The 23,838-nt window shown below is 44.7% G+C and overlaps 1 protein-coding gene across 9 annotated transcripts in view; it reads left to right on the top strand.

The window, feature by feature from the left end:
• MAPK10 (mitogen-activated protein kinase 10) overlaps positions 1–23,838 on the top strand; it is a 238,741-nt gene that overhangs the window by 180,544 nt on the left and 34,359 nt on the right. For 8 of the 9 annotated variants that reach the window (XM_083398500.1, XM_083398497.1, XM_083398496.1 and 5 more), the window contains 3 exons: positions 1,312–1,450; positions 2,237–2,402; positions 9,990–10,061. In XM_083398500.1, coding sequence (XP_083254626.1) covers positions 1,312–1,450; positions 2,237–2,402; positions 9,990–10,061 — 377 coding nt within the window. Of the gene's footprint in view, positions 1–1,311; positions 1,451–2,236; positions 2,403–9,989; positions 10,062–14,663; positions 14,736–23,838 lie in introns of all 9 variants that reach the window. The other variant, XM_083398499.1, reaches the window with a different exon arrangement.

Raw genomic sequence — 23,838 nt, 5'->3', positions numbered from 1 at the left:
CTCCTTAGAACAGAAGAGGAGCCAATGGCACATATAGTCCAGCTTCCTGTTCACACAGTGGCAAACCAGAAGCAGAACCTTAGCTCAAGGGCATTCTCCCCACCCGCGGTTTCTAGAAACTGGTCTTCAGAAGCTTTGCTGCCCCCAAATATGAAGGCAGAGCACAGCCATCACACAAAGTGGTCTTCAGGAGGGGCAGGAGAAAGAGAGGCCTGCTGACAAGAGTGTGCAAGGCTGCGGTCAACATGCAGAATGCATGCCCCTTACCACATTAGTTACTGAAGAATGAAATGATGCTGGTGAGAGATAAAAAGGATGCTTACATTAAATATGTCATTCAGTGATATCTCACCCACTCCCTACTCTCAGCTGCATCACAATTCTACGATTTTTTGGGGGCGGGGTCCAGCAAAATGAATTCTGTTGGACACATCAGATACGAGAGCATTGCTGTATCTCAGGCATGGGCAAACTCGGCCCTCTAGACATTTTAAGACTACAGATCCCATCATCCCTGACCACTGGTCCTGTTATTGAAATTGAAATACTTTATTGTCACTTGTACAACTTGTATACAGTGAGATTACACAAGCACCCCCCACTCAGCTCTCTTAGTCTTAATTCCCCTCATTTACTGACTCACACCCACCAAACCCGAAAGTCAGTTGCCCTGTTGTTATCTTTTCATTCAGCAGCCTAACAGCCCATGGATAGAAGCTGTTCTTTACCCTGTTGGTGTGACTAATCATGCTTCTGTATCTTCTGCCTGAGAGCAGGAGATCAAGAAAGTGCCGGCCAGGGTGTGAATCATCCCTGAGAATTTTCCTCACTCTCTGGAGGCAATGTTCTTCCGCTATTTCATCCAGCGGATTCACAGGACAGCCCATAATATCTTGTGCTGTATTCACCACCCTCTGTAGGCACTTCCTATCAGCTGATGTCAAACCAGCATACCACACCGTGATGCAGTTTGAAAGGACACTTTCTATTGTGGACCGGTAGAAGGAGATCATCAAATGTTGATTGACATTGTTCTTTCGCAATACTCTGAGGAGATGGAGCCTCTGTTGGGCTTTCTTAACCACCTGGGTTGTATTGATTTTCCAAGTAAGGTCTTCACTGAGATAAACTCCTAGGAATTTAAAGGAAGAGACTCTCTCCACACAGCCCTCCCCGATGTACAGGGATGATGGAGCTAGGGATGATGGGCGTTGTAGTCCCAAAACATCTGGAGGGCTGAGTTTCCCTATGCCTCCTGTATCTGATCCATGATGAGTGCTGATTATTATGTGTCTCTGTTCTCCTCTTTAGGTATTTAGTAATGGAGCTGATGGATGCCAACTTGTGCCAGGTGATTCAGATGGAGCTGGACCACGAGCGAATGTCTTACCTGCTCTACCAAATGCTTTGCGGCATCAAGCACCTTCACTCTGCAGGAATCATTCACAGGGTAAGCCAGGCATCCATCTCACCCCCTCACCACCACCAAAAAAAGGACAAATGTCCTTCTACGGGAAAGAAAGAAAAATCTCTGTTATTTGGAGCATGCCCATTTTTAGCTTCTGTTATACTATTATACCCATACCTAGGGACCTTGGGAGCAGTGCTGTTTTTATAGCAAACACCACCTCTCTTGTCTCTTTGGGTGACCAGCCTCTGAAGGCATCTGAAGGCAGCCCTGTTTAGGGAAGCTTTTAATCTCTGAAGGACTATTGTATTTTAATATTTGGTTGGAAGCCACCCAGAGTGGCCAGATGGGCGGGGTATAAATAATAAATAATAAATAATAATAATTAGTAGTAGTAGTAGTAGTAGTAGTAGATCATCATCATCATCATCATCATCATCACATACTGTACCCCTTTGCCCCCTCCTGGATCATTCATCTCTCTCAGCCCTGCAGCACCTCCAAAGCAGATACAATTGTTTAACAAATCGACTTCCACGTGCGTCTTAAGGCAATGTACAGAATGCAATAAAAACAGCTGAAAACAATACCGAGTACGCAGCAGCCATGTCAGAGACCAATTCATCCAGGCTTTTGGAACAAAAAAAATGTCCTCAGTTGTTTCTGTAAAGTGTAGATAGTGAGTGCCTGTTTTATCTTCATGGAAATACTGTTCCACAGAACAGGGACAGCCGCGCCATTGTGGCATTCGTGATATAAAGCACCTACTGAGTCTTGTAGGTAGAACTCATCCTTCCTGTTCTCCCCCTGCTCCTTCATCTCTTTCAGGATTTAAAACCAAGTAATATTGTGGTAAAATCTGACTGCACATTGAAGATCCTGGATTTTGGGCTGGCCAGGACCGCAGGCACTAGCTTCATGATGACTCCTTATGTGGTCACACGTTATTACAGAGCACCGGAGGTCATCTTGGGAATGGGCTACAAGGAGAATGGTAGGATATACATGTGATGTGAGCATATGGGATGGAGCAAAGCTGGGAGTGCCCACTGGATGGGAAGGAATGACCTGGGCAGCTCAAGTACCTTTAACAAAACCTTATTGCACAGATATCACCTGGTGAAACTTTTCACCAGCATGAAACGAACAACACGATCACCTACTACAATGGCTGGTTGAGACACTGACAATCCTAGGGTTGTCCACCTGATTATTATAGGCACTAAAGCAACATAGAGGATGATGCAGATATTACTGAAGTTAAGAAACACCCAAATCGGATACGACGCTGTATCTCATTGCATCCAGTCTGTCTCATTGGAGGCATGTTTTATAAGGAGGGAATTTAAACAGACCACACTGGGAATTAAAATATTAAAAAGCTCTTTGGGCAGGCGATGGGTGTGACCCAAATATTTCCAGCTTTCCTCAATTCCAAATACGGTCCATTTTAATAAATTGTTTCCCTAGGAATGCACATCCTTTAAAACAAAGGAACTCAGACCTATATTCGTTTCAGTTCAATTTTGGTGCATAAAACCATGGGTTGCCATAAAACTAATAAAAACGGGTGAACAACTCCAGCCCTGTGGCTGAGAAATCGTATTATAAAATCAAAACACAGAGAAACGGTAACAAAATTATGATTGCAACAACAACAACAAAAACTTAAATCAAATTATCTCCATCCTAGGAGTATTAGATTGCATGTATTCACATCATTTTATTTGCTGCCCACGGCACTGCAAATAGGTAGGTTCTCTAAGTGTTATAGTTATTCTGGTTGCAAAGGAGAAAACATTGGTATCACAAAATCAACAAGGCAAGGAGACAAGAATCTAGCTCTAGGCAGGGTTCTATAGCAAATAGTAGGCAATGGCTTGGATCCCAATTTGTCCTCTGCCAATGGCAGGACTCCTTGTGTCTCGAGGCCCCAAGACCCACCCCCAAAATAAATACACATGGACACTTATATTAGTTTAAATTTTGGGGCAACAATTTTGGCCTCAACTTTATTGAAATACAATCACGTGAGCAGTATTGGCTTAGGCATTGACTCCCCACTATAACTGGCTCCACCTCTCAGGACGATCGTCAAATGGGGTAAACCAAACGAGGGAACTAGGTCGATGAGGACCAACCAGCTCACCCCGGTGTTCCTTTTGTCCTGGCATGGCCCTAGCCCCTCCAGCGGTCTTCGGACGAGGCCCCCAGATTCCTTTAACGGAATACCCAGTTCCTGGAGGGGCAGGTGATGGCCGCACCTCCCCTCCCCACAATCCAACTGAGCCAATGCCTAACCACCACCTTACAAGTTGTGACGATTTGCTAAGGGGTAGGCGAAAACCAAATGGCTAAAGCCAATCTGCCAAATGGAAAAAATTCCTACCCAGCCCCTGTTCCAAAACAGGGGACCAAAACCAAAGCAAGACCAAGCAACTCCAACTAAACTAGGGAGGGTGGGCGGGTGTTCAACAGTGCAAAGCAAGTGCCCCTCCTTGCATCGCACTGCTGTTTTTAAAGCCCCTGGGATCACGCCACCCACTGGCTATTGGCTAAAATCGCCTGGTGTGATCCCAGGGGAATGGCCAGGACTTCTAGCTCCTCCCCCCCATTTTAACCCTATCAGGTGAGCTCTTGGGTCCCGCACACAACCAGCACCCTCTGTTATGAGGATCCCATTTCCATTCATGGATCTAGTGGGGTCCAATGGAGTCTCCGGATTGAGGGCAAGGCAATCCCATTTTTTCTTCCATTTCTCTTTGCACCACTTTTTCTACTGTACTGGACAGTCCCCAACCTGCAACAGCAGACTTTTGAGTGCCAAAGGCATCTTAGTTAAGATTTAAGCCAGTACGATCAACTTCTCCTTCCCTGTGCACATCAGCACTAATCCAAAGTAGTTTTGGAAGTTTATTTTCAAGGTAAGCTTGAGGGTAGGGGCTGATACCTCAACCACATGAAGGCAGTAGACAAACATTTTCTTTCTTTAAAATGTTTTATGCCACCTTGCGGGGGCAGGGGACACATTCGCCCAAGTATCCCATATCTGGGGCTTTAAGAAGCTTTGGAAACATACCTATTTTTAACATCACAACTCACCTCTAGACAGGAATGCAAGGCTGCTTCAAATATAACTCAGCTTATCCAAGGGGTGGATGGCCTTGGCATTATTACTTTGGATAAAAACATATGAAAATATTTATGTTCTGGAACAATCCCATAAACCTTATCTATTGGGAATCCAGGGTCTAGCTCATAGAAGAAGCCTTTAAGGACTTGGGATGGCACAAAATTAACACCTCTATTGGTTGCTGCTATTTTTTCATTTTCACCTAGCTGAGGCTGCTACAGACTCTCCACCAAATAACAAGGGGAAACAGTTTTCATCAAAAGGCAATGAGCGTCACTGACAAGCTCGGTGATTATATGAGCCAGAGTTGTCTGCACCTGCCTTAGAGAGTCAGTGCTTACTTCTTCCCCAGGGAGGAAGAGGTGGCCTGCCCGTGTGAAGGTGGCGGTGGTGGCAGCAGTCCCGCAACGGATCCTGCCAGGCTCCATGAGAGCTGGAGCAGTTGAGGTGCAGCTTTCCTGCATGTTAGCTGGAAGGCCTAAGAGCCTCAGCAAGCTACCGCTGCACCTCCAGCTCACGTGCACCTCTCCAGAGCCCTAGAGCAGCCTTTCTCAACCTGTGGGTCCCCAGATGTTGCAGAACTACAACGCCCATCACCCCTAGCTAGCAAGGCCAGAGCTCAGGGATGATGGGAGTTGTAGTCCAACAACATCTGGGGACCCACAGGTTGAGAATCACTGCCCTAGAGGATATCCCCTTTAGGCTCTGGGGAGGGTCTCCTCGTGAGCCAGAGATGTAGAGGAGCTTTGCTGAGGCTGGTCAGGTCTCTTCCCCCTACTTCTTCTGGGGCCCAGCTGATAGGTGCCGTAAGTTCCAGCTGAAAAAAAAGAAGCCCTGATTATGATGATGATATTATTTACCCTTAAGCCGCAGGTCCCAGGGTGGTTGACAACAAATTGAAATTCAGTATTAAAAAGGGTTCAACAAAACCTAGTTGTGGGTCCTGAAAACACAATCTCAAATTTCCAAGGGAGGGTACAGCACTATTACAATGCAGTAATCTAGATGTGGGGTGCTCTTTTTATTTTATTTTGTTTATTGAATTTATATACTGCCCTATTCCCAGAAGTCTCAGGGTGATTCACAGAATAAAATCAAGATATAAAACCACAAAATACATAATAGAAATAAAAACAATAACCCAACAGCCCCATAGCAAAGGAATAATTCTGATCAAACTGACCTTCTAGGTGGGGAGGGGGGGTGAATATTATTTTGTTGTGCTCAATAATCTTGTCACATCAACCATCATTTATTTGTGTGCTTTAAAAAAAAGCCCTTTCGGTAGTACAGTATTAAATCCGTGCTTCATAAATATTAGGCGGCCAATTTTGCAGCAGGATGAGCAAGTAACACCATGGAGATAAATCCATTCCTCTGTTTTTGCTGCCCAAGTAATCTTTCCCAAGTAATCTGAAAACAAAGGTTCCCTTTTGATGTTAAATGTAACAGGGAACTTCCAGATTGTTCCATTTTTAATTTGTGGAATCTAATTAGCATACTGCAGCGCTTTAACTAACATTTGACTGCAATCTGCAAGCTGGCAATTAGATAGCTATTTCAGCCTGATTTCTTTGTTATTTAAATTTGGTAACGATTGGGCTGCATTTCCAGCACACCTTGTGTTTTTCAGTTTAAAAGCCAGATTCTAGTACTAGTTATCAGCTTAAAGTGAAGGTTTCCTTGCTGTAGTAATAATGAAGGGGTAAATGCTTTTGAAACCTTCTTAATCAAGATTGCTATAGCAACCTCCAGAAAAGCTAAGCTGAGCTTAGATGTTGTCTTTGATCCAGAGCTCTGTCCTCAGGTGAGCTCAAGGTGCTCTGCATGAGTAGCCTTTGATGGGCGGAGTTAGATCAGGCTTCCTCAACCTCGGTCCTCCAGATGTTTTGAGACTACAGTTCCCAGCATCCCTGACCACTGGTCCTGCTAGCTAGGGATCATGGGAGTTGTAGGCCAAAAACATCTGGAGGGACGAGGTTGAGGAAACTTGAGTTAGAGCCACGTGTCCATTTTTTTTCATTGAACTGACGGACTTGGCAGTTCCCTCAAGGAATCACACAATCAGGGCAGTTATGGTATTCTCCCAATAATTCTAATTACCTGAGCAAATGGCAGAATTGGTTATCATAGGATGAGCAATCCAGTTACATGCATTTAACTAGCAATAGAAGCCAAGCCGAGAGGGGAAAAGCTTTTGACTAGCACAGGGTTTTCCAATTGGGTCTCCAGCTGTTTTTGGATTACAACTACCACTGGTCCTGCTAGCTAGGGTTGATGGGAGTTGTAGTCCAACAACAGCTGAAGACTCAAGTTTGGGAAACTGTGGACTAGTGCCTATTATGATTTGGCTGTTTGTTGTTGTTTAGTTGTGTCCGACTCTTTGTGACATCTAATTTTTGAATCTGCAGAAGTCCATAGTGCAGTTCAGTACCGCATTTTTTGCTCTACAAGACTCACTTTTTCCCTCCTAAAAAGTAAGGGGAAATGTGTGTGCGTCTTATGGAGTGAATGCAGGCTACACAGCTATCCCAGAAGCCAGAACAGCAAGAGGGTTCGCTGCTTTTGCTGCAGAGCGATCCCACTTGTTGTTCTGGCTTCTGAGATTCAGAATATTTTTTTTCTTGTTTCCCTCCTCCAAAAACTGGGTGCGTCTTATGGGCTGGTGCATCTTATAGGGCGAAAAATACGGTATCTGTAAAGAGAGAGCACTTAATTTTCAGCTTTTCTCTCTGTTTGACTATTCAGCACAAATTCTGGGAGGTAGATATTTGGGTACATTTGGACTTAATCTCTCTCCACCCATGCAATCTTGCCTGTTTAAGGCCAGTTCCATGCTTTCATTTTCTCTTGGCACCTGACTTTATGGATGCTATATTTCCCCACCGTTTTGATGCACTCTGTTCCCAAAGTCCCCAAATTGCCCTGTTGCCGCCCCCTTTAAAAGTGAGAGCGACTCCAGTGTTTCAGGCATGCTTTTGCTGCCCTGTGCACCCAGTACCACCCCTTCCCTCCCCCCCACCCCAAAACGAAGCATTTCACCTCTGTCAAAAGAAATGACTCGACTGGTGTTCGTTTTTGTTTCTGTTAAAAGGAGAGAGAAAAAGAAGGTGGGACAGAAAAAGTGAACACTGTTGGGCCATGTTCACACCATACATTTAACACACTTTTAAGAGTCACGGCTTTCCCCAAAGAATTGTGGGAGTAGTGGTTTGTTAAGTGAGAGTCATTAAGGCAAAGGTAAAGGGACCCCTGACCATTAGGTCCAGTCGTGACCGACTCTGGGGCTGTGGCGCTCATCTTGCTTTAATGGCCGAGGGAGCTGGCGTACAGCTTCCGGGTCATTTGGCCAGCATGACTAAGCCGCTTCTGGCGAACCAGAGCAGCGCACGGAAACACCGTTTACCTTCCCGCCGGAGCGGTACCTATTTATCTACTTGCACTTTGATGTGCTTTCAAACTGCTAGGTTGGCAGGAGCAGGGACCGAGCAACGGGAGCTCACCCCGTCGTGGGGATTTGAACCGCTGACCTTCTGATCAGCAAGTCCTAGGCTCTGTGGTTTAACCCACAGCTCCACCTGCGTCCCTATAGAGAGTCATTAGGGGACCCTTATTCCCCTCCAAGAGCTACAATTCCCAGATTGGTTTAACAATCTATCCCTCTTCACTGAGAACTCTAGGAATTTTAGCTCTGGGAGAGGGGAGTCTCCTAGAAACTCTCAGCACCCTTAACAAACTACAGCTCCCAGAATTCTCTGGGGGAATCCATGGACATTTAAAGTGGTATCATTGCACCTTAAATGTATGGTGTAAATGAGACCTTGGATAGATCAACCGGTTATCGCCAGCTATAACTGCTGGGCCTCTGAATATTTGGTACCGGAGGGGTGTGGCTGCCCCATCCTCATGTTGGGACCCCGTGCTACTAAAGTTGCCAGACTGCAACCAGATGGTGCCCTCCAGATGTTGTTGGACTACAGCTCCCATCTGCCCCAGTGGCGAAGGCTGCTATACAGACCTGTACACTGCCTGGCGGTTCCCTCATTGTGAGAAGTGAGGTTACAGGGAATCAGACAGAGGGCCTTCTCGGTAGTGGTGCCCACCCTGTGGAATGCCCTCCCATCAGATGTGAAGGAAATAAGCAGCTATCTTATCTTTAAAAGACATCTGAAGGGAGCCCTGTTTAGGGAAGTTTTTAATATTTAATTCTGTACTGTTTTTAACACTCAATCGGAAGCCGCCCAGAGTGGCTGGGGAGGCTCAGCCAGATGGGCAGGGTATACATACATACATACATACATACATACATACTAGTAAATCTGGCAACGTGGCCACTGCAGGTTTTCCTGATCCTTCCACCTTTGTCGCCTGTGTTCCCCTCCTGCATATACTGCTGTGAAGCTCACATTGAATCCATTATAGACTTGGAGCTCAGCTATAGAGCTTCAAATAAAACGTTTTGTGTGTGTTTTAAGTGCAATGTGCAATGTGGATGTTGCTTCTGGGAGAAATCATGTATGAACATGCCCAAAGAAAACTTGCGAGCGAGGGAAGATGGGCATCCGTCTGCCTTCAGAGCCGGTTTCCTTTTTCACTCACAATATGGCAGCCCTAACGTCCGTGACCAAAGCCTCCTGGATGCATTTGGTATGACTTAGGCCAGGGGCGGGGAGTTGTGGCTCTCTAGATGGTCCCCGGCAGTGTGGCCAATGGTCAGGCATGATAGGAGTTGTAGTCCAGCAACACCTGGAGGGAACGCAGGTTCCCAATCCCTGAACTAGATCTAACTTGGAATAATTAGGTGCCATCCTTTCCCTTCTGCCCAGATTTGCCTACTTTGTTCTAGAACCTGGCATTTTCTCCTGTGACAACAGAAGCGAGAAGCAAACGCATGCAACTTTCCCCACTTGGTCTTGTCAAATGAGAGCAGCCTTGATTTAACGCGCTGCTCTGGCCTGTGACCACACAAATGGGCTAGCTTGCACAGGAGCAATTAAAAGTGACAGGGGATACATGGCGCAATCTGTAGGGTGCAATCCTATGCATATCTACACAAGTGTAAGCCCTGTTGAGTTCCATGGGCCTTGCATTACTCCCTAGTAAATATGTATACGGTTGCAGCCCTGAAGAGCATTATCCGGGGATCATTATCTTGGGACAATTTAAACAGGAAAAGGTCAGGATTTTTGCATATATATACACATTTTGAAAAAGTGGAATAAAACTGATAAAATTAATGTTTGCTGGGTATTAATGCTTCTTCTGTTTATGACATCTTTGTGTGTGTGTGTGTGTGTTTTAAAAAATTGTTCGGTGGAAGGTGCATAAATCTGTGCTTTCTCTGATCAATCTGCTCTTTTTCCCCTCCTGTAGGAGCCAAAATGTCTTAGTTAACTTTGCCTTCCCCCCTCCCTTTCTCTCTTCATTTCCTTGTCTCTGCTGTTCTAGTGGATATATGGTCAGTAGGATGCATTATGGGAGAAATGGTGCGCCACAAAATCCTCTTTCCAGGAAGGGATTGTATCCTTATGCCATTTGCTGCAACCTTCATCGAATTATTTCTCTTTCATCCCCCGCAGCCTCATCCTTGACTTTTCCCTATTAAGCAAGCAATATATGAGAGGAGGATACAAAGACAGAAGCAAAAAAAAAAGCTGAATCTTAGGGGTGTGTGTAATTATGATTGGAGTCACTTGGGAATCAGCAGCAAAACGAAACAAAACAAAACAAAAACCCGAACTGCCAGCTATATGACAAACGCTATCAAACAGCTCTTCATGCTTTTACCCTTATATTTGTTAACGCCTTTTGGGGGGTTATAGAAGAACTAGCCACTGATGACAGACTTGTAAGCTTTTTCTTATTGATTGCATTTTAAAGAAAACGGCCCATTTGTTCCTTTAAACTTTGTTGTTTTTTCCCCCCTTCCCCTCTTTTGGCTGAATGTTTTGGAAATTGTAATTTTTTTGATGTTTGTGGTGACATCATAATCTTTTGCTTGCTAATGCATCGTTAGTCTGGGTCCACCATGATGCTGTATAGACTGCGGAGGCGAGTCGATACAACATCTTGTTCTGAATGTGTTGACTCACCCGTTTGTTGCCTAGAAGAGATCCAGCAGTCCTTTGGCGCTTCCTAGAAATGGAACTCCTAGCCAGAATTCCAGAATTCCAGAATTCCTTTTTTGTGTGTGCATGAGGTCTGCACAACCCCCGCCCCCCCAAAAAAAACTCTGCTCACCCCACCCACACCCTTCTCTTGCCCTGTTCATTTTGAGTTTCTGTGATATTCTTTTTGCCATCTCTCAAGGTGGTGAAAGTAATATTAGAAAATGAAAACAACTGCAATCTAAGAAAGAAAGAAAGAAAGAAAGAGAAAGAAAGAAGCTTTCTAGTTCATCTATTGTAGGCAAGGAATAAAAGCACATTTTATATTAACAAAACACACATATTTACATCTTCTTTGCTGTAAAAGACTTCCACCAGCGAGCTAGGAGGAGGGTAAATTGGCTTGAGAAATCTTTTGACAGCTGGTGTGATAAGCATAAGGTCATGAGCACTGATTAATATTTGGCGCTTCTTGGTGATTAACATAGGGTCAGCCTTTCCAACATGCTGTGGTCATTTCCTCTCAGACGTTGGGAATATAGGATGTTATTGAAAGATAGGAGGATAGTTTGCACAGTTTGCACATGGAAACCAGCTGAAGAGGTTAGCAGATGAACGAGCCTACAGCCACACATCTGCAGAAACCAGCACGTGCATAATAAGGTATATGAAGGGCCACCTGCAACAGCACTTATGTGAGGGGAATCAAAACTTTCACACATGATGATTAAAGTTGAGTTCTGTTGTGACCTATCTCAGTTGCTCAGCCAATGCGTGCATACAGTTCAGAGGGCCTTCTCGGTAGTGGCGCCCATCCTGTGGAATGTTCTCCTACCAGATGTGAAGGAAATAAGCAGCTATCTTATCTTTAAAAGACATCTGAAGGCAGCCCTGTTTAGGGAAGTTTTAATATTTAATGCTGTATTGTTTTTAACACTTGATTCGGAGCCTCCCAGAGTGGCTGGAGAAACTCAGCCAGATGGGCAGGGTATCAATAAATTATTATTATTATTATATTCACTCTGCAAAATTCTGCCCTCATTCACTTCCATGGGAGGCAGAACTCCATACACAGATCCTTTTCCGACCTTCTGATCGGCAAGCCCTAGGCTCTGTGCTTTAACCCACAGCGCCACCCGCATCCCTATTCTCAGCAATATCAAAGGCCAAAGGCAGTCGAAAGTGAAACTTTCTGGCCCCATGCGCAGAGGTGGCTGGAGGGCAAATCTTTGTCCTTTGGGGTGTGTAAAGGAGAGGTTGTGCAGGGAAGAATGGATTAAAGGCTGGAGTTAGGGAAAGAAATGGGGGGGGCACACCCCCAAAATGGTGGGCATTGCTGAGGAAGGAAGAGCGTGAGGACTATTTTAATGGGATAGTTGAGTTTTGGAGCATCATTTTTTAAAAAAGAGAGAGTAAAATGTCCTTAAACATCACAAAATGTTGCACACCTGGAGTGTTGTCACTTGTTACCTGAGTCGTTAACAGGAGCTATCTAGTATGAGCCTGCAAAACATGGGTAGCCATGTTCTGCATAGCACAGTGTCTTTTACAGCATTATTGTGGCTAATCTTTTATATATTGAGTGAAAGTAGAGGGGCTCATGACAAAGTGGTGGTCTGGAAGAGGGGGCCTGTCCCTCCCCCCCAAACCATGACAGTGTTGGCTCAAGTTCTGTGATGGATTAAACGCTACAAAATGGAATGAATGGGCTTGATGGTGGGTTGTAGGTCAGGATGATGTTCCCATTGGTCAGTTTTCTTCCATCTTGGGCCCATCAGCCAGTATTAGTGTCCCTGGTCCTAGATGAATATTCCTTTAGTTTTTTGAATGGCTTTTGAAGGCTAGCAGCCGCCACCACATCCTGCGGCATTGAATCCCAGAAACTGAATACACCTGTGAAGCAGTGCTGCCTTTAGCTTGCCGGGAACTGACTCTCAGTCGGTTTTCACTGGGTAATCTCTGGCTTCTAATGTTATGAGAGAGAACACATTTCTCCATCCACCTTTGGCCACACCATACATCTGTTTAGAAACCCGCTCATGAAGTCAATGGGGTGCCTTCCAGGTGTCAGTTGATCTCAGCTCCTACCAACTACTGACAGTGTTGTCTGGAGATGATGGAAGCTGCAGACCAACATCTGGATGGTACAGTGTTGGCTACCTCTGCTTTATTGTATCTCCACTTAGTGATTTTTTTTAACAGCTCTAATTGCTTCAGCTTTCCCACATATGGAATGTGTTGCAACCTTTCGATAATTTTGGTTGCTCTTTTCTGCACTGCTCCCACTTCAGTGGTATCCTTTTTTGAGATTGTACACAGCATTCCAGGTGTGGTTGCACTTTAAATGTGTTCAGAGGTGCCACTGACAATGCAAGCAGGCGCAGATTTCTGCAAAGGTGCCACAACGTTGGCTGCTTTGTTTTCAGTTCTTTTTGTAATAACGCCTAGTATGGAGTTTGCTGTTTTTCCTGCCACTGCATACTCGAGATATCTGCACAAGCCCAAGATCTCTTTCCTGGTTAGTCACCTTCAGGCCAGCAGTCCAGCTCTTGATTAACTGGGCAGGGTATCAGCTGCTCTACTTTCCAATTTCGAAAGCAGAGAGGCTTCCTCCCCCCCTTCCCCAACCTACTGGGAATGTATGTTTGCAGTCTGAAGCCGGTTCTATCCTACATGTCATGCAAAACCATCCTGCAACCTTTATTTTGAATTTGGCTTTGTTAAGTTCATGAATCCCAAAAGGTGTTATACTGCAGCAAATAAGTGGATTCCCCAGACAACTGAATCCCATTTCTAAGCAATGCTATGTTAGAAGCCTTGGTCATTTAGCTGCTGGGATTTCAGCTTATAAGGGGGAAACTGCAGCTCCTTTGCTACAGGCTAAAGGCAAGTTGATTTGCATATGTCTCCGGAAAATAAGATCTCTTTAGGATAGAAACCAATATGCTTATAAGGATGCAGATGAGACCTATATTTTTAAATTAGTCATTTAATTATGGTCACAAAGCTATGGTGACAAACAGTAGCTAGCCTTAGGTCTTACACTGTTCACTGAATTCTCTTTCTTTCTTTCTTTCTTTCTTTCTTTCTTTCTTTCTTTCTTGCTGCATCACTCTCGTGCACATAGGCAAGTATAGACGTATTTAGCAATAAAGATTAACCGTTCTACCCCTAGCTACCTACTCCCCCTCTCTCTGTTCTGCCCAACTCCTTCCCCCAACTGGAAAGTTTAATGTAAGCCATCTTTTGTACTCAAAGAAGTGATTGCCCAAAGGACATTCCATTTCTAAAAAGCAAAAAAAATGAGACCTTGGCACTCAGAAGGACATTTGCTTGGGAAATGAAATATCCCCCTCCTTCCTTTCTCACTGCTGAGATACAGATGGAAATCAGGCCTTGATGGGGGGCAGGAAGGATGGGGAAAAGGTTGAATTGTCCACACATTTGTATCTACCAGATGCAACTAATCACTCCGTGGAGATATGCATGGAAATGCTCCTTGAAAGGTTGTTCCATCAGTATGCTGCTTATTTGCAGGCATAAACGTTGGAGAAGCTTTTATTCAGGAGAGTGAAATCTAAGCACCAGAGCTGTAGGGTTGTGTTCACATCACAGTCAGAGAGCTTTCAGTTTGGGTCTCACAGCGGCAAGAGAAGAGATTGGCGCCTCCTCCATCTGCTGCTCCCTTGGTGTCTTGTCCAGTACAACTTGTATCTGCAGCAGCTGTTTTCTGCTGGTTTTCTTATAAGGAGGTTGTAAGAGGACAGGAACAGATGGATGCAATAGTGGGCAGGATGCATTCTGTGACTTTCTGGTTCTGCTTTCTAAGGAGAGGAGCTTCAGAGCTTCAGAGCTCCAGAATCTGCCATACTTGATTCTTCCCCAGAGTCATAGAAGCAAGGAATCATGCCTGTTCTGTTGACCCAACCAGATAAGTCTTCTCATTTATTTGTTGTTCTGTTGTTGTTGTTCTTGTTGTTGTTCTTGTTTACCTTCATTTCATTTTTGTTTTCAGTTGACATGTGGTCAGTAGGGTGCATCATGGGAGAAATGATTAAAGGTGCTGTGTTGTTTCCTGGCACGGATCGTATCCTTCCTAGGTCGTGGGCCTCTCTAGGCACCATTTCCCACTCCCCTTTATTACCTTCTGCCCATTTGGAGTGCTATAATGCTTGCAGGCTTTTATTGTACCTCGAGGAATGGAATGGACAGCACAAGGATGCCTCAGAATCATCATGACACCTTTACTTGAAAAGTTATGTGTGATGCAACAGAACAGGGATGAGGAATCTCTGTCTCTCCAGATGATGCTGAACTATCAGCCCCAACTAAGATATCAAATGGCCAGGGATTATGGGAGTTCTAGTGCAGCAACATCTGAAGGGCCAAAGGTCCCCCACTTATGGAACAAAATGTGTGCCATAGAATTTTTTTAGAGTCTAGTAACCTCCTCCTGGCTAAGACACCGTTCTATAAATTTTCATTGTTATAATAGAACCTCCTGTATCCAAACATGCCTGAAGGATTTCCAGGGAAGAAAACTGATAAAGAGATCAACATGGGTTAGTCTGGGAGATCATTTATTTCCATTTTTAATGAATATATTGATTCCCCTCCATACGCTTTTATTTTCTCTTTTGGTCTAAGGAACTCTCCCAATATAGGTAGAAGAATGAAAATGCAAACATGAAAGAGAGAGGGAACACTGATGACATGCAGTTCACTGAGGTTGGATAAATGGGAGGCTACTGTATTCTTATAGATGGTTTCCTAGGTCAGCTTTTGCAGCACATAAGATTCATAGACTCAAAGAAATGTAGAGTTGGAAAGCACCAACATAGGGCCCTGAGATTAAGAGTTCCGTACTCTACTTACTGAGCTATTCCAGGTCTTCCAAGGAGTTCTGATAGTTTATTCCTCAATATCTACCCTGATTCCCCAGAGTGGAGCGGGTTTCGTATTTAATACTGAGCACTGCAGCAACACTCCCTTTCTTGTGAAGCAAGCATGGGGAAGCTGCAGCCTTCCAGATCTTCTTGGACTACAAACCCCATCAGCCCCAGCCCGTGATCAGGGATGATGCGAGTTGTAATCCACCAACATCTGGAGTGCTGAAGGTTCCCACTCCATCTGTGTCATAATGGATCTCATTGATGGTGCGGTAACACTGGAACAGCAAACACAGACAAAGAAATCTGAAATTCTTACCAGCACATCGTGGCACAGAATGATACACCTGAGGATATTGCATCTTAGATGGGTGACTCAGAAGGAGATGAGTCAGTGTGATAATCCAAAGGAATGAATTACACATGGACTGCAGTGCTTCTATAGCAATAACTTCACTGGTTTTCATAACTGGGAGTAATTTCTAATTTATATTTATTGAGTGAGTCAGATGTTCTGGAAGCTGATTTTAATAATAGCTTTCACCCAAAAACCCATGTACGTTACCAAGTGTTGACTCAACAGAGAGCCATGGCTAATCCCAGCTTTCTGATCCAGCACCCTCTGTCTTGCCCCAATCTCCCTGGCACTTTAGGGTGCTGTTGACATGTGTTTTGGCCCCATTGGCACTGATGCCCTTTTGGGCTACTTACCTTCCTGTGAGTGGGTGGGTCTAGCAAATTGCATGCCTTCAACTACCCAGTTTAGCTTTGCTCTGAGACATCGTGGGCTTTTGAGATAGTGGATGGGTGGTTGAGGGTCACTACCTAGAGGACCTCACCAGGGACAATTTGCCCCTCAAACCCCTGGTTGCATCTATATGATACACATGTTTACAAATATGTGTTTTGCCAAAGTTTCCCAAACCTTTGCACATTCGCCTGGGTGTATGTTCCTCTGAGCTCATACGTTGATAGCACTGGGCAGACACATGGTTAAGATTGTTAAGCAGACACTTAAGTACATCCCTAAAAATGTGAGTGTGCACAGGGCTAACTAACTATTTTGTTCCTACATTAAAAAACACCCACAGATTTCAAACAAAAAGGATTGGCCTCTTCACATAATACTCATGGGAGCAAGCCTTTTCTGCAGCATCACCTTTTTCTGCCCCTTCCCCATTCTTCATTTTTAATCCATGGCCATAGTGTCCCAGTTTGCAGACTAGTTACTTTCCATATTTGCTGCTCAGTCCCAATCAACACATGTAAACATATACTAAGCTGAGCCTCCCTTATTGCTGGCACAGTTTTGTTTCCTTCAGGTTAAAGGAATTATGGCGGGGAACCGTTTTCCCATAAGATCTGTGCATGTAGTACCTACTGAATGCAAAGGAAGGGAAAGGGGAGGATAAAATCCTGAGTCATAATGCGAATTTCATTCACGGGTTCATAGCTATGTATTCATCTGTCTGGCTTTCTCTTTACGTTCATTCATGCTTAATATCACATTCAGTGATTTTTTCACCAACATGTTGAACTTCTTCCAGTCAATAGGAAGGCTTGGAGCCCAGTTTAGTTGTGCAAAATTGCCACCATTTTTGAGAATGGTTAGAAGTATTTGATATACAGCAGCAGATTTTTGGTACTCAGTGCTGAAGAAAGCCTGGGTAGGGGGCAGGGGAAGTGGAGAATGGGCAAAGGATTGTAATGTATGTAGGGTTCTGCTAATGCCACAACCATCCCTAAAGTGAAGCCAGCTTGGCCACCAAGTTGTTTGTATGGTGCACATCTGCAGGGTTGATTCCAGGTGTGAAGCAAGGTGCTGTTTGATGCCTCCTTCCTTGCTGAATCAGTGGACCCTTCTGATGGATTTACCAGCAGCTGCAATTCTGCAGTCTGTAACTACCAACTTTTTATTTTAAATTCAACTTGACTGCTCCTCACCTTTCAGAGAGAACAGGATGGTGAAAAAAGCTGAAGTAAAATTAAGCCTTTCAATCCCATAGACTATAATTAAGGCTAAAACATCACCAAATGCAAGTACTTGCAGTCAGGGACAGATGATGAACTGAACTGATCCAATCTGAATTGTAGTTCATCGCATTTCCACATCAGATTGCGTGCAGGGCAGGGAGTCCTGGTGAAAATTCAGCAGCTGTTTAGTGTCTTTAGACACATTTTTGCAAGCAATTTCCCCAGATAAAATGCATTTGTTCCCACAAATACATGAATTCTTATACACATGCCCTCCTAATATTATATACATTTTTGCACATATTTTTCGGCTGGGGAACTGCATCACAGGATTTGAACAAACTCATTTTCCAAAGGGCAGCTGCATTTTGGTCTGCGTATTGTTTCAGGAAGTGAGAATGACGAATTGTAGCTCTGAGCCGTTTGTGAGCAATTTAAAATGGCAGCATTTCAGTCACCCACTGCTGGCACACTCAGTAAGGTATGTCATGAGAGGCTTGGAGAAATCAGATCAGGGTAGTGGATCTACCCAGTAATGTTATCCAAATTTTCCAAATGATCCTCCCCCCCCCCTTTCCCCAGAAGAGGGCCTGGTCTATTCTACTTGTGACCCACCAAGCCAACTCAACCCACCAACCATATCTGGTCGTCCAACTCGGGCTTGATAAATGCCTTCTTATTGCTTCTAACCTGGGACTGCAAAAATATCAGGAGGGGAGAGCACCCTGCATAGCTATTGTGCTGTGTTTGGCTTGGTGGACCATAAGATCTGCAGGCTTGTGGCAGAGTTACACCATAACGATGTGTCAGGCTTTGGGAAATTGGCTTCCTCCCTCATGGCACTAAATAAGAAGATCAAACAAAAGAAATGTTTTACCAGTTAGATTCTTTAATAATCACAGTGAGAGAGAAAAGAACATGTCTCCCTAGAAATGGCGGTGCTCCCAATTAAGGCTCACTCCCCCTTCCTCTGGTCCATGGGGTCACGAAGAGTCGGACACGACTGAACGACTAAACAACAACAACCCCCTTCCTCCATCCCTGTTAATCTACATCACTCCTACATTTTGTAATCTGAGTTTGTACCCTCTGCGCTTTCTGCTCTGAGATTTTCTGAGCTCTCTGTGTCTTCGGAGAAGGGGAGGGTGAACGCTGTCCAGAGACTGTGAATCTGTTAGCTCTTTTTTCCAGTGTTTCTTCTCCTAGCTGTTCCCCATCCAGTGTTTCCCAGCTTCTGCCTTCTGAACTATGCCCCTCTGCAAACCACTGTTCTAAATCTATATTGTCCTCCTGCTTCTGGGAAGATTCAGGATCAGGGGGAGTGGTGGCTCCCACCATTCTTCCTCAGTGCTGCCCTCCTCAGCAGGGTCCCTGGCACAATGTGTGCTACCTTTTGTTGAAAATTAGCATCTTTCCTTCCCATAGTTATCTTTCTTTTTTTCACCATCTAGTGTATGGTTTAGAACAACTAGCCACAACAGAAATATGAGGATTCCTCCTCGTGTTGCACACTTCCCCTGTTTTCTTCTTCTACTCCTTCATCTTTTTATACTAAAAAGTTAGTAATTGTTCTTCCTTACATGTCACGGATTCAACTCTTCATAGCCCATATGTGCGTAGAAACATGGATTTTATTTTATTTTTTTAAACCTCTTTCAAATAAACTACCAGAAGGAAAAGAAAAGATAAACCTCACCAGAGATGTCCTATATAATGCATTTTTTAAAAGCCCAGTTTCTTTCAAACAGCTGCATACTTATTAAAATTTGTTCACAGAACCTCTATAATTAAACCATTAAAAGCATTTTGCTATAGAAATATCTCCCTAGAAACCAGCCACTAGCAGCTGATGATTTGTTTGAAATTCTCCCTTAATTGTGTTGGTATTCTTAAACAAATAGGGAGAGATGCTATTAGCTGTGCACTCTGTTTCCTGTAAGGCTGTGCAACATTTTCTCTAGTCCCTTTGTTCTCATTTGCAGGGCATCTTTCCTTAGCAAGACACAGATATTCTCAGCAGTCATCATTCCCCCCACCCCACTTTGCACTCTGCATGCATAGCTGCTCTCTGTTCCCTTCAGGTGGCTGTAGCTCACATCCCTGGTACCTGGAACAGCTCCATGTCCCATTCATGTCCATTATTCCCCACCTACAGGGGTTGTTGTTGTTGTTTAGTCATTTAGTCTGGTCCAACTCTTCGTGATCCATTGGACCTGAGCACGCCAGGCACTCCTTTCTTCCACTGCCTCCCGCAGTTTGGTCAAACATGCTGGTAGCTTCGAGACCACTGTCCAACCATCTCGTCCTCTGTCGTCCCCTTCTCCTTGTGCCCTCCGTCTTTCCCAACATCAGGGTTTTTTCCAGGGAGTCTTCTCTTCTCATGAGGTGGCCAAAGTATTGGAGCCTCAGCTTCAGGATCTGTCCTTCCAGTGAGCACTCAGGGCTGATTTCCTTCAGAATGGAGAGGTTTGATCTTCTTGCAGTCCATGGGACTCTCAAGAGTCTCCTCCAGCACCATAATTCAAAAGCATCAATTCTTTGGTGACCGGCCTTCTTTATGGTCCAGCTCTCACTTCCATACATCACTACTGGGAAAACCATAGCTTTAACAGCATCTTAAAAAGCAGAGACACCTACAGGGGTACCAACTTGAATAAGATATTTCCGGGTGGGCACAAGATGTGGCATATACCATTTGAATAGCAATGTCCATCAGTGGTTTTTTTTGGGGGGGAAGGGGGGGGGGCTCAAATATTTTATTGGGGAGCCCAAAGGGACCTCGGCCTCTTGAAGTTGGCTCCTATGCCCACCAATAACCAGGTTGTGCCATAACCAGGTCCACCATGCCCACCAATAACCGGGTAGGGCAAAGCATAACAGGATGTTGAAATTCATGGCTAACTCTAACTTGGTAGCATCTTTCGTTACTTACCCTGTCAGATGCACACCAACAGTCAGGTAATCTAGACAGGTCTGAGAAGTGCTGGCACCAGTGCAGATGCTCCTCCGTGGATCTGTGCTTGTTCATGCTTTCAAAAATTGCAAATGCTAGCTTCCGTAGGGATGGGAAGAGGCTGGGCAGGAACACACTGTATACTTAAAAGAATACTGGTAATAAATGCAATGGATGGAAGGTGTTTGGGGATTTCTCTTAGTTTTTTGGGTTGTTTTCTTAACATCACACCATACATCCCACTAATCTTAATTCTCCCCAGCGCAGTTAAGTTTCACAGGGTGCGAAAGAAGGCCCCTGACATTTTTTGATGCTCCCCTTAGATACTGTTATTAGAATGCAAAAATGGAGGGGGCGTGGGTAAAATTGGAAGGGATGGGCAGGTTGGAACAGGTGAACTTCATGAAAGCTTGCCATCCCTCCTCCCTCCACCCTAATAATTTGAGTACTGCTTGCAGTGCCTTGGACTGTGATGCTGCATGGTCTTCGCACGCCATGTTCCTGATTCTGTATGTGTGCTAGAACGGTGTCTCTTAGCGCTACACTGCTAGTAACGTCAGCGAACTAGAAACCGCAAACTGGAATGACTGCATTTGTATTTCCCTCTCTGTGAGTAGTATATGTCTCGTTGGCTGGTGATCCTGTAATTCCCATGGCATTTTATAAAGCACGGTGAGCCTTCTGGGTGGCCCAACAACATGGGTATTTGTGCTGTGAACTCCCCAAGGAGACAAAATGCTTAGAATTTGTGCTGTGCTATGACCCATATTTGCAGCTGCTTTAAGTATTGGTGTGTTTTTGAGCCAACCTGCATGTACCCAGCCTGTTATTAAAGCATTTCATCCCTTCACCTAATCTCAGTGGATCTAATCTTTGGGCTGTATATACTGATAAGGGTTGCGGATTGCTCTATAATAACCTAATATTCCCGTTGTGCTTTCATTTCCGTATGTCACAATCAAAAGTCCTTTCCCACTGCTGTTCTGGCAGGAGTGGCCCAATCAAAGGTATCAAGCTACTTGTTGTGCTTGTCCTTGAGTAGATGATTTTCTGATCGTGATTGTGAGGGTGGTTATATTTCTGCCGGTTTCTCCATTCCTCTCAGTATTAGTGGGGCTTCAGGTACTTTATATGTAGTTGAGATTGGGCACCGGTTTTATGTGTCTCTCCCACTCTCATTGTGAAAAGAATTAGAAGTTAGAGATGCCACAAAGTTGACGGAAGAAGGGCCTTCTTGTGTTGGGAAGGACGTGGTGTCCTCCTTAACTGGAAAGTAGCTAAACCAGTGGCAATAACTCAGCCTATTTTCTCCGAGTATTAAATTTTTTTCTTTCCTCATCCATGCGATTTATATGAAATGAGCCCAACATGCCTGGCATTCATCTCTGTAGCTTCCAACATGCTGATTTCTGTGCCCAAAAGAACTGTCTAGTGTCAGTTCCAGGTTTATGGGGGGCGGAGTTGGCACTTAGTCAAGAGGCCTTTGGGTCTCTCTCTGCTTCCTTCCCACGGTCATCACTTCCTGTTTGCTTGCCCACTCCTCTGGGCCAATCCATACCACTTCCAACAAGTAGAGACCAAGGCAAGTGAATGCCTTTCCCTATCTCCTCCTCCTCCTTGTCACTCTTTACATGCTTGGAGAGGGCAAGTGGGCAGGCAGTAATGACCAGCTAGATGATCAAAGTGAGGGGTATGGGGGTGGGTCAACACTGGGCTTCCTGATGGGGTGTAGATGTTGGCAGGTACCCATCCATACTTAACAATAGTTCCCAACATCTTTCCTACCTGTCTATAGTTTTTTTAGCAAGAGGTCTGTTAAACTACCCTTGTTTAGCTTTATCAATCTGTTGCTTCTCAACTTCACCCTACCCTACTCTACCCAGTGGAATGTGAGCAGTATGTTCCACTCAATATCTGCTGAATTCTTGGTCTGTTCCTCCCCACTTCCATCCCAATCTCACACACTCGTGGGACATTCCTAATTTTCCTGGTACATCTCACTAGTGAATCACTTTTGCCTTTTTTGGGGAGGATGGTTGCAGGCATCTTTAAGAAGCATTAGGGTTAGTTGTTAAAGTCGCCAGGGTTCTATCTCCTGGTTCCCTGGTCACTAGACATCAAATATCTGAGTTGGGGTTGGATGGATCTCACTCTTGCTCAGGATTCCTCAAACTCAGCCCCCCAGATGTTTTGAGACTACAATTCCCATCATCCCTGACCACTGGTCCTGCTAGCTAGGGATCATGGGAGTTGTAGGCCAAAAACATCTGAAGAGCTGAGTTTGAGGAAGCCTACTCTTGCTCCTAGAGCAGCCTTTCTCAACCTGTGGGTCCCCAGATGTTGTTGAACTACAACTCCCATCACCCCTAGCTAGCAAGGCCAGAGCTCAGGGATGATGGGAGTTGTAGTCCAAGAACATCTGGGGACCCACAGGTTGAGAATTACTGTCCTCAAGACCATAGACCATATGCATGCCAATGCAGGCTCATAAGTGCAGAATGATGTGCAGTGCGCACCTTGCCATTTCATGGACTGCGCTGGTGAGATTCATTTTGAACAACGGATAGTTTTGTTTTGTTTTCTAGTATATATTTAACCAAAGAACTATCACCCTCTTTGTTTCAAATCAGGACAATGACAGAGTAAGAACCTAAGAAAACAGAGGAGCAGCCCTAATGGATCAAACCAAAGGCCTGTCCAGTTCAGCATCCTGGTTTGCCCAGTGGCTACCCAGGTGCCTCTGGGAAGCCCAGGGTGGATAGCCCTGTCCTGCTGTTGATCCCCAGTGGTATGAAGAGGCATGTTGCCTCTTGTCCTGGAGGTAGCATCCAGCCAACGTGACTAGCCTCACCTTCCATGCATTTGTCTAATCCACTTGTTGAAATTGGCTCCCCATCACTACCTCTTGTGGTAATGTTTTATGCACTGCCTGAAGACATTCTTCCTTTGGTCCATTCTGAATCTTGTACCATTCAGCTTCATTGTATGGCCCCGGGTTCTAGTATTAGGAAACAGGAAGAAATAAGACATTTCAGCAATGAGCAGTGATGCGTATGTGAGCAGGGCACTTCAAACGACGCTGCTTGGTGTGAGAACCAGGATATAAAATGTATACAGCAATGTCCCTATTTTCACCTGATTTGACCATATTCATTGTAGATTTTAAGGCCTCTGAGCACTGACTTCTGGTTCTGGAATGTGCCTGGAAGGCCATTTAGGGCTTTATTAACAACCACACATTCCTTGCAGCAAGGAGTAGTGATGGTTGCCCAAGGAGCTGGAGAGTGGTTGTCGCACATTTCCATGTGGGCTTGAAGAAAATGGCCATCGTGGTTCATTTTCTGTCATGGGGAAGCCAAACCGTATTTTTAACA

This window comes from Podarcis tiliguerta, assembly GCF_965153285.1.
Source record: "Podarcis tiliguerta genome assembly, chromosome: 9".
Classification (NCBI taxonomy): Eukaryota; Metazoa; Chordata; class Lepidosauria; order Squamata; family Lacertidae; genus Podarcis; species Podarcis tiliguerta.
The sequence above is the reverse complement of the archived record's forward strand: the minus strand, read 5'-3'. Positions and strand labels throughout refer to the sequence as shown.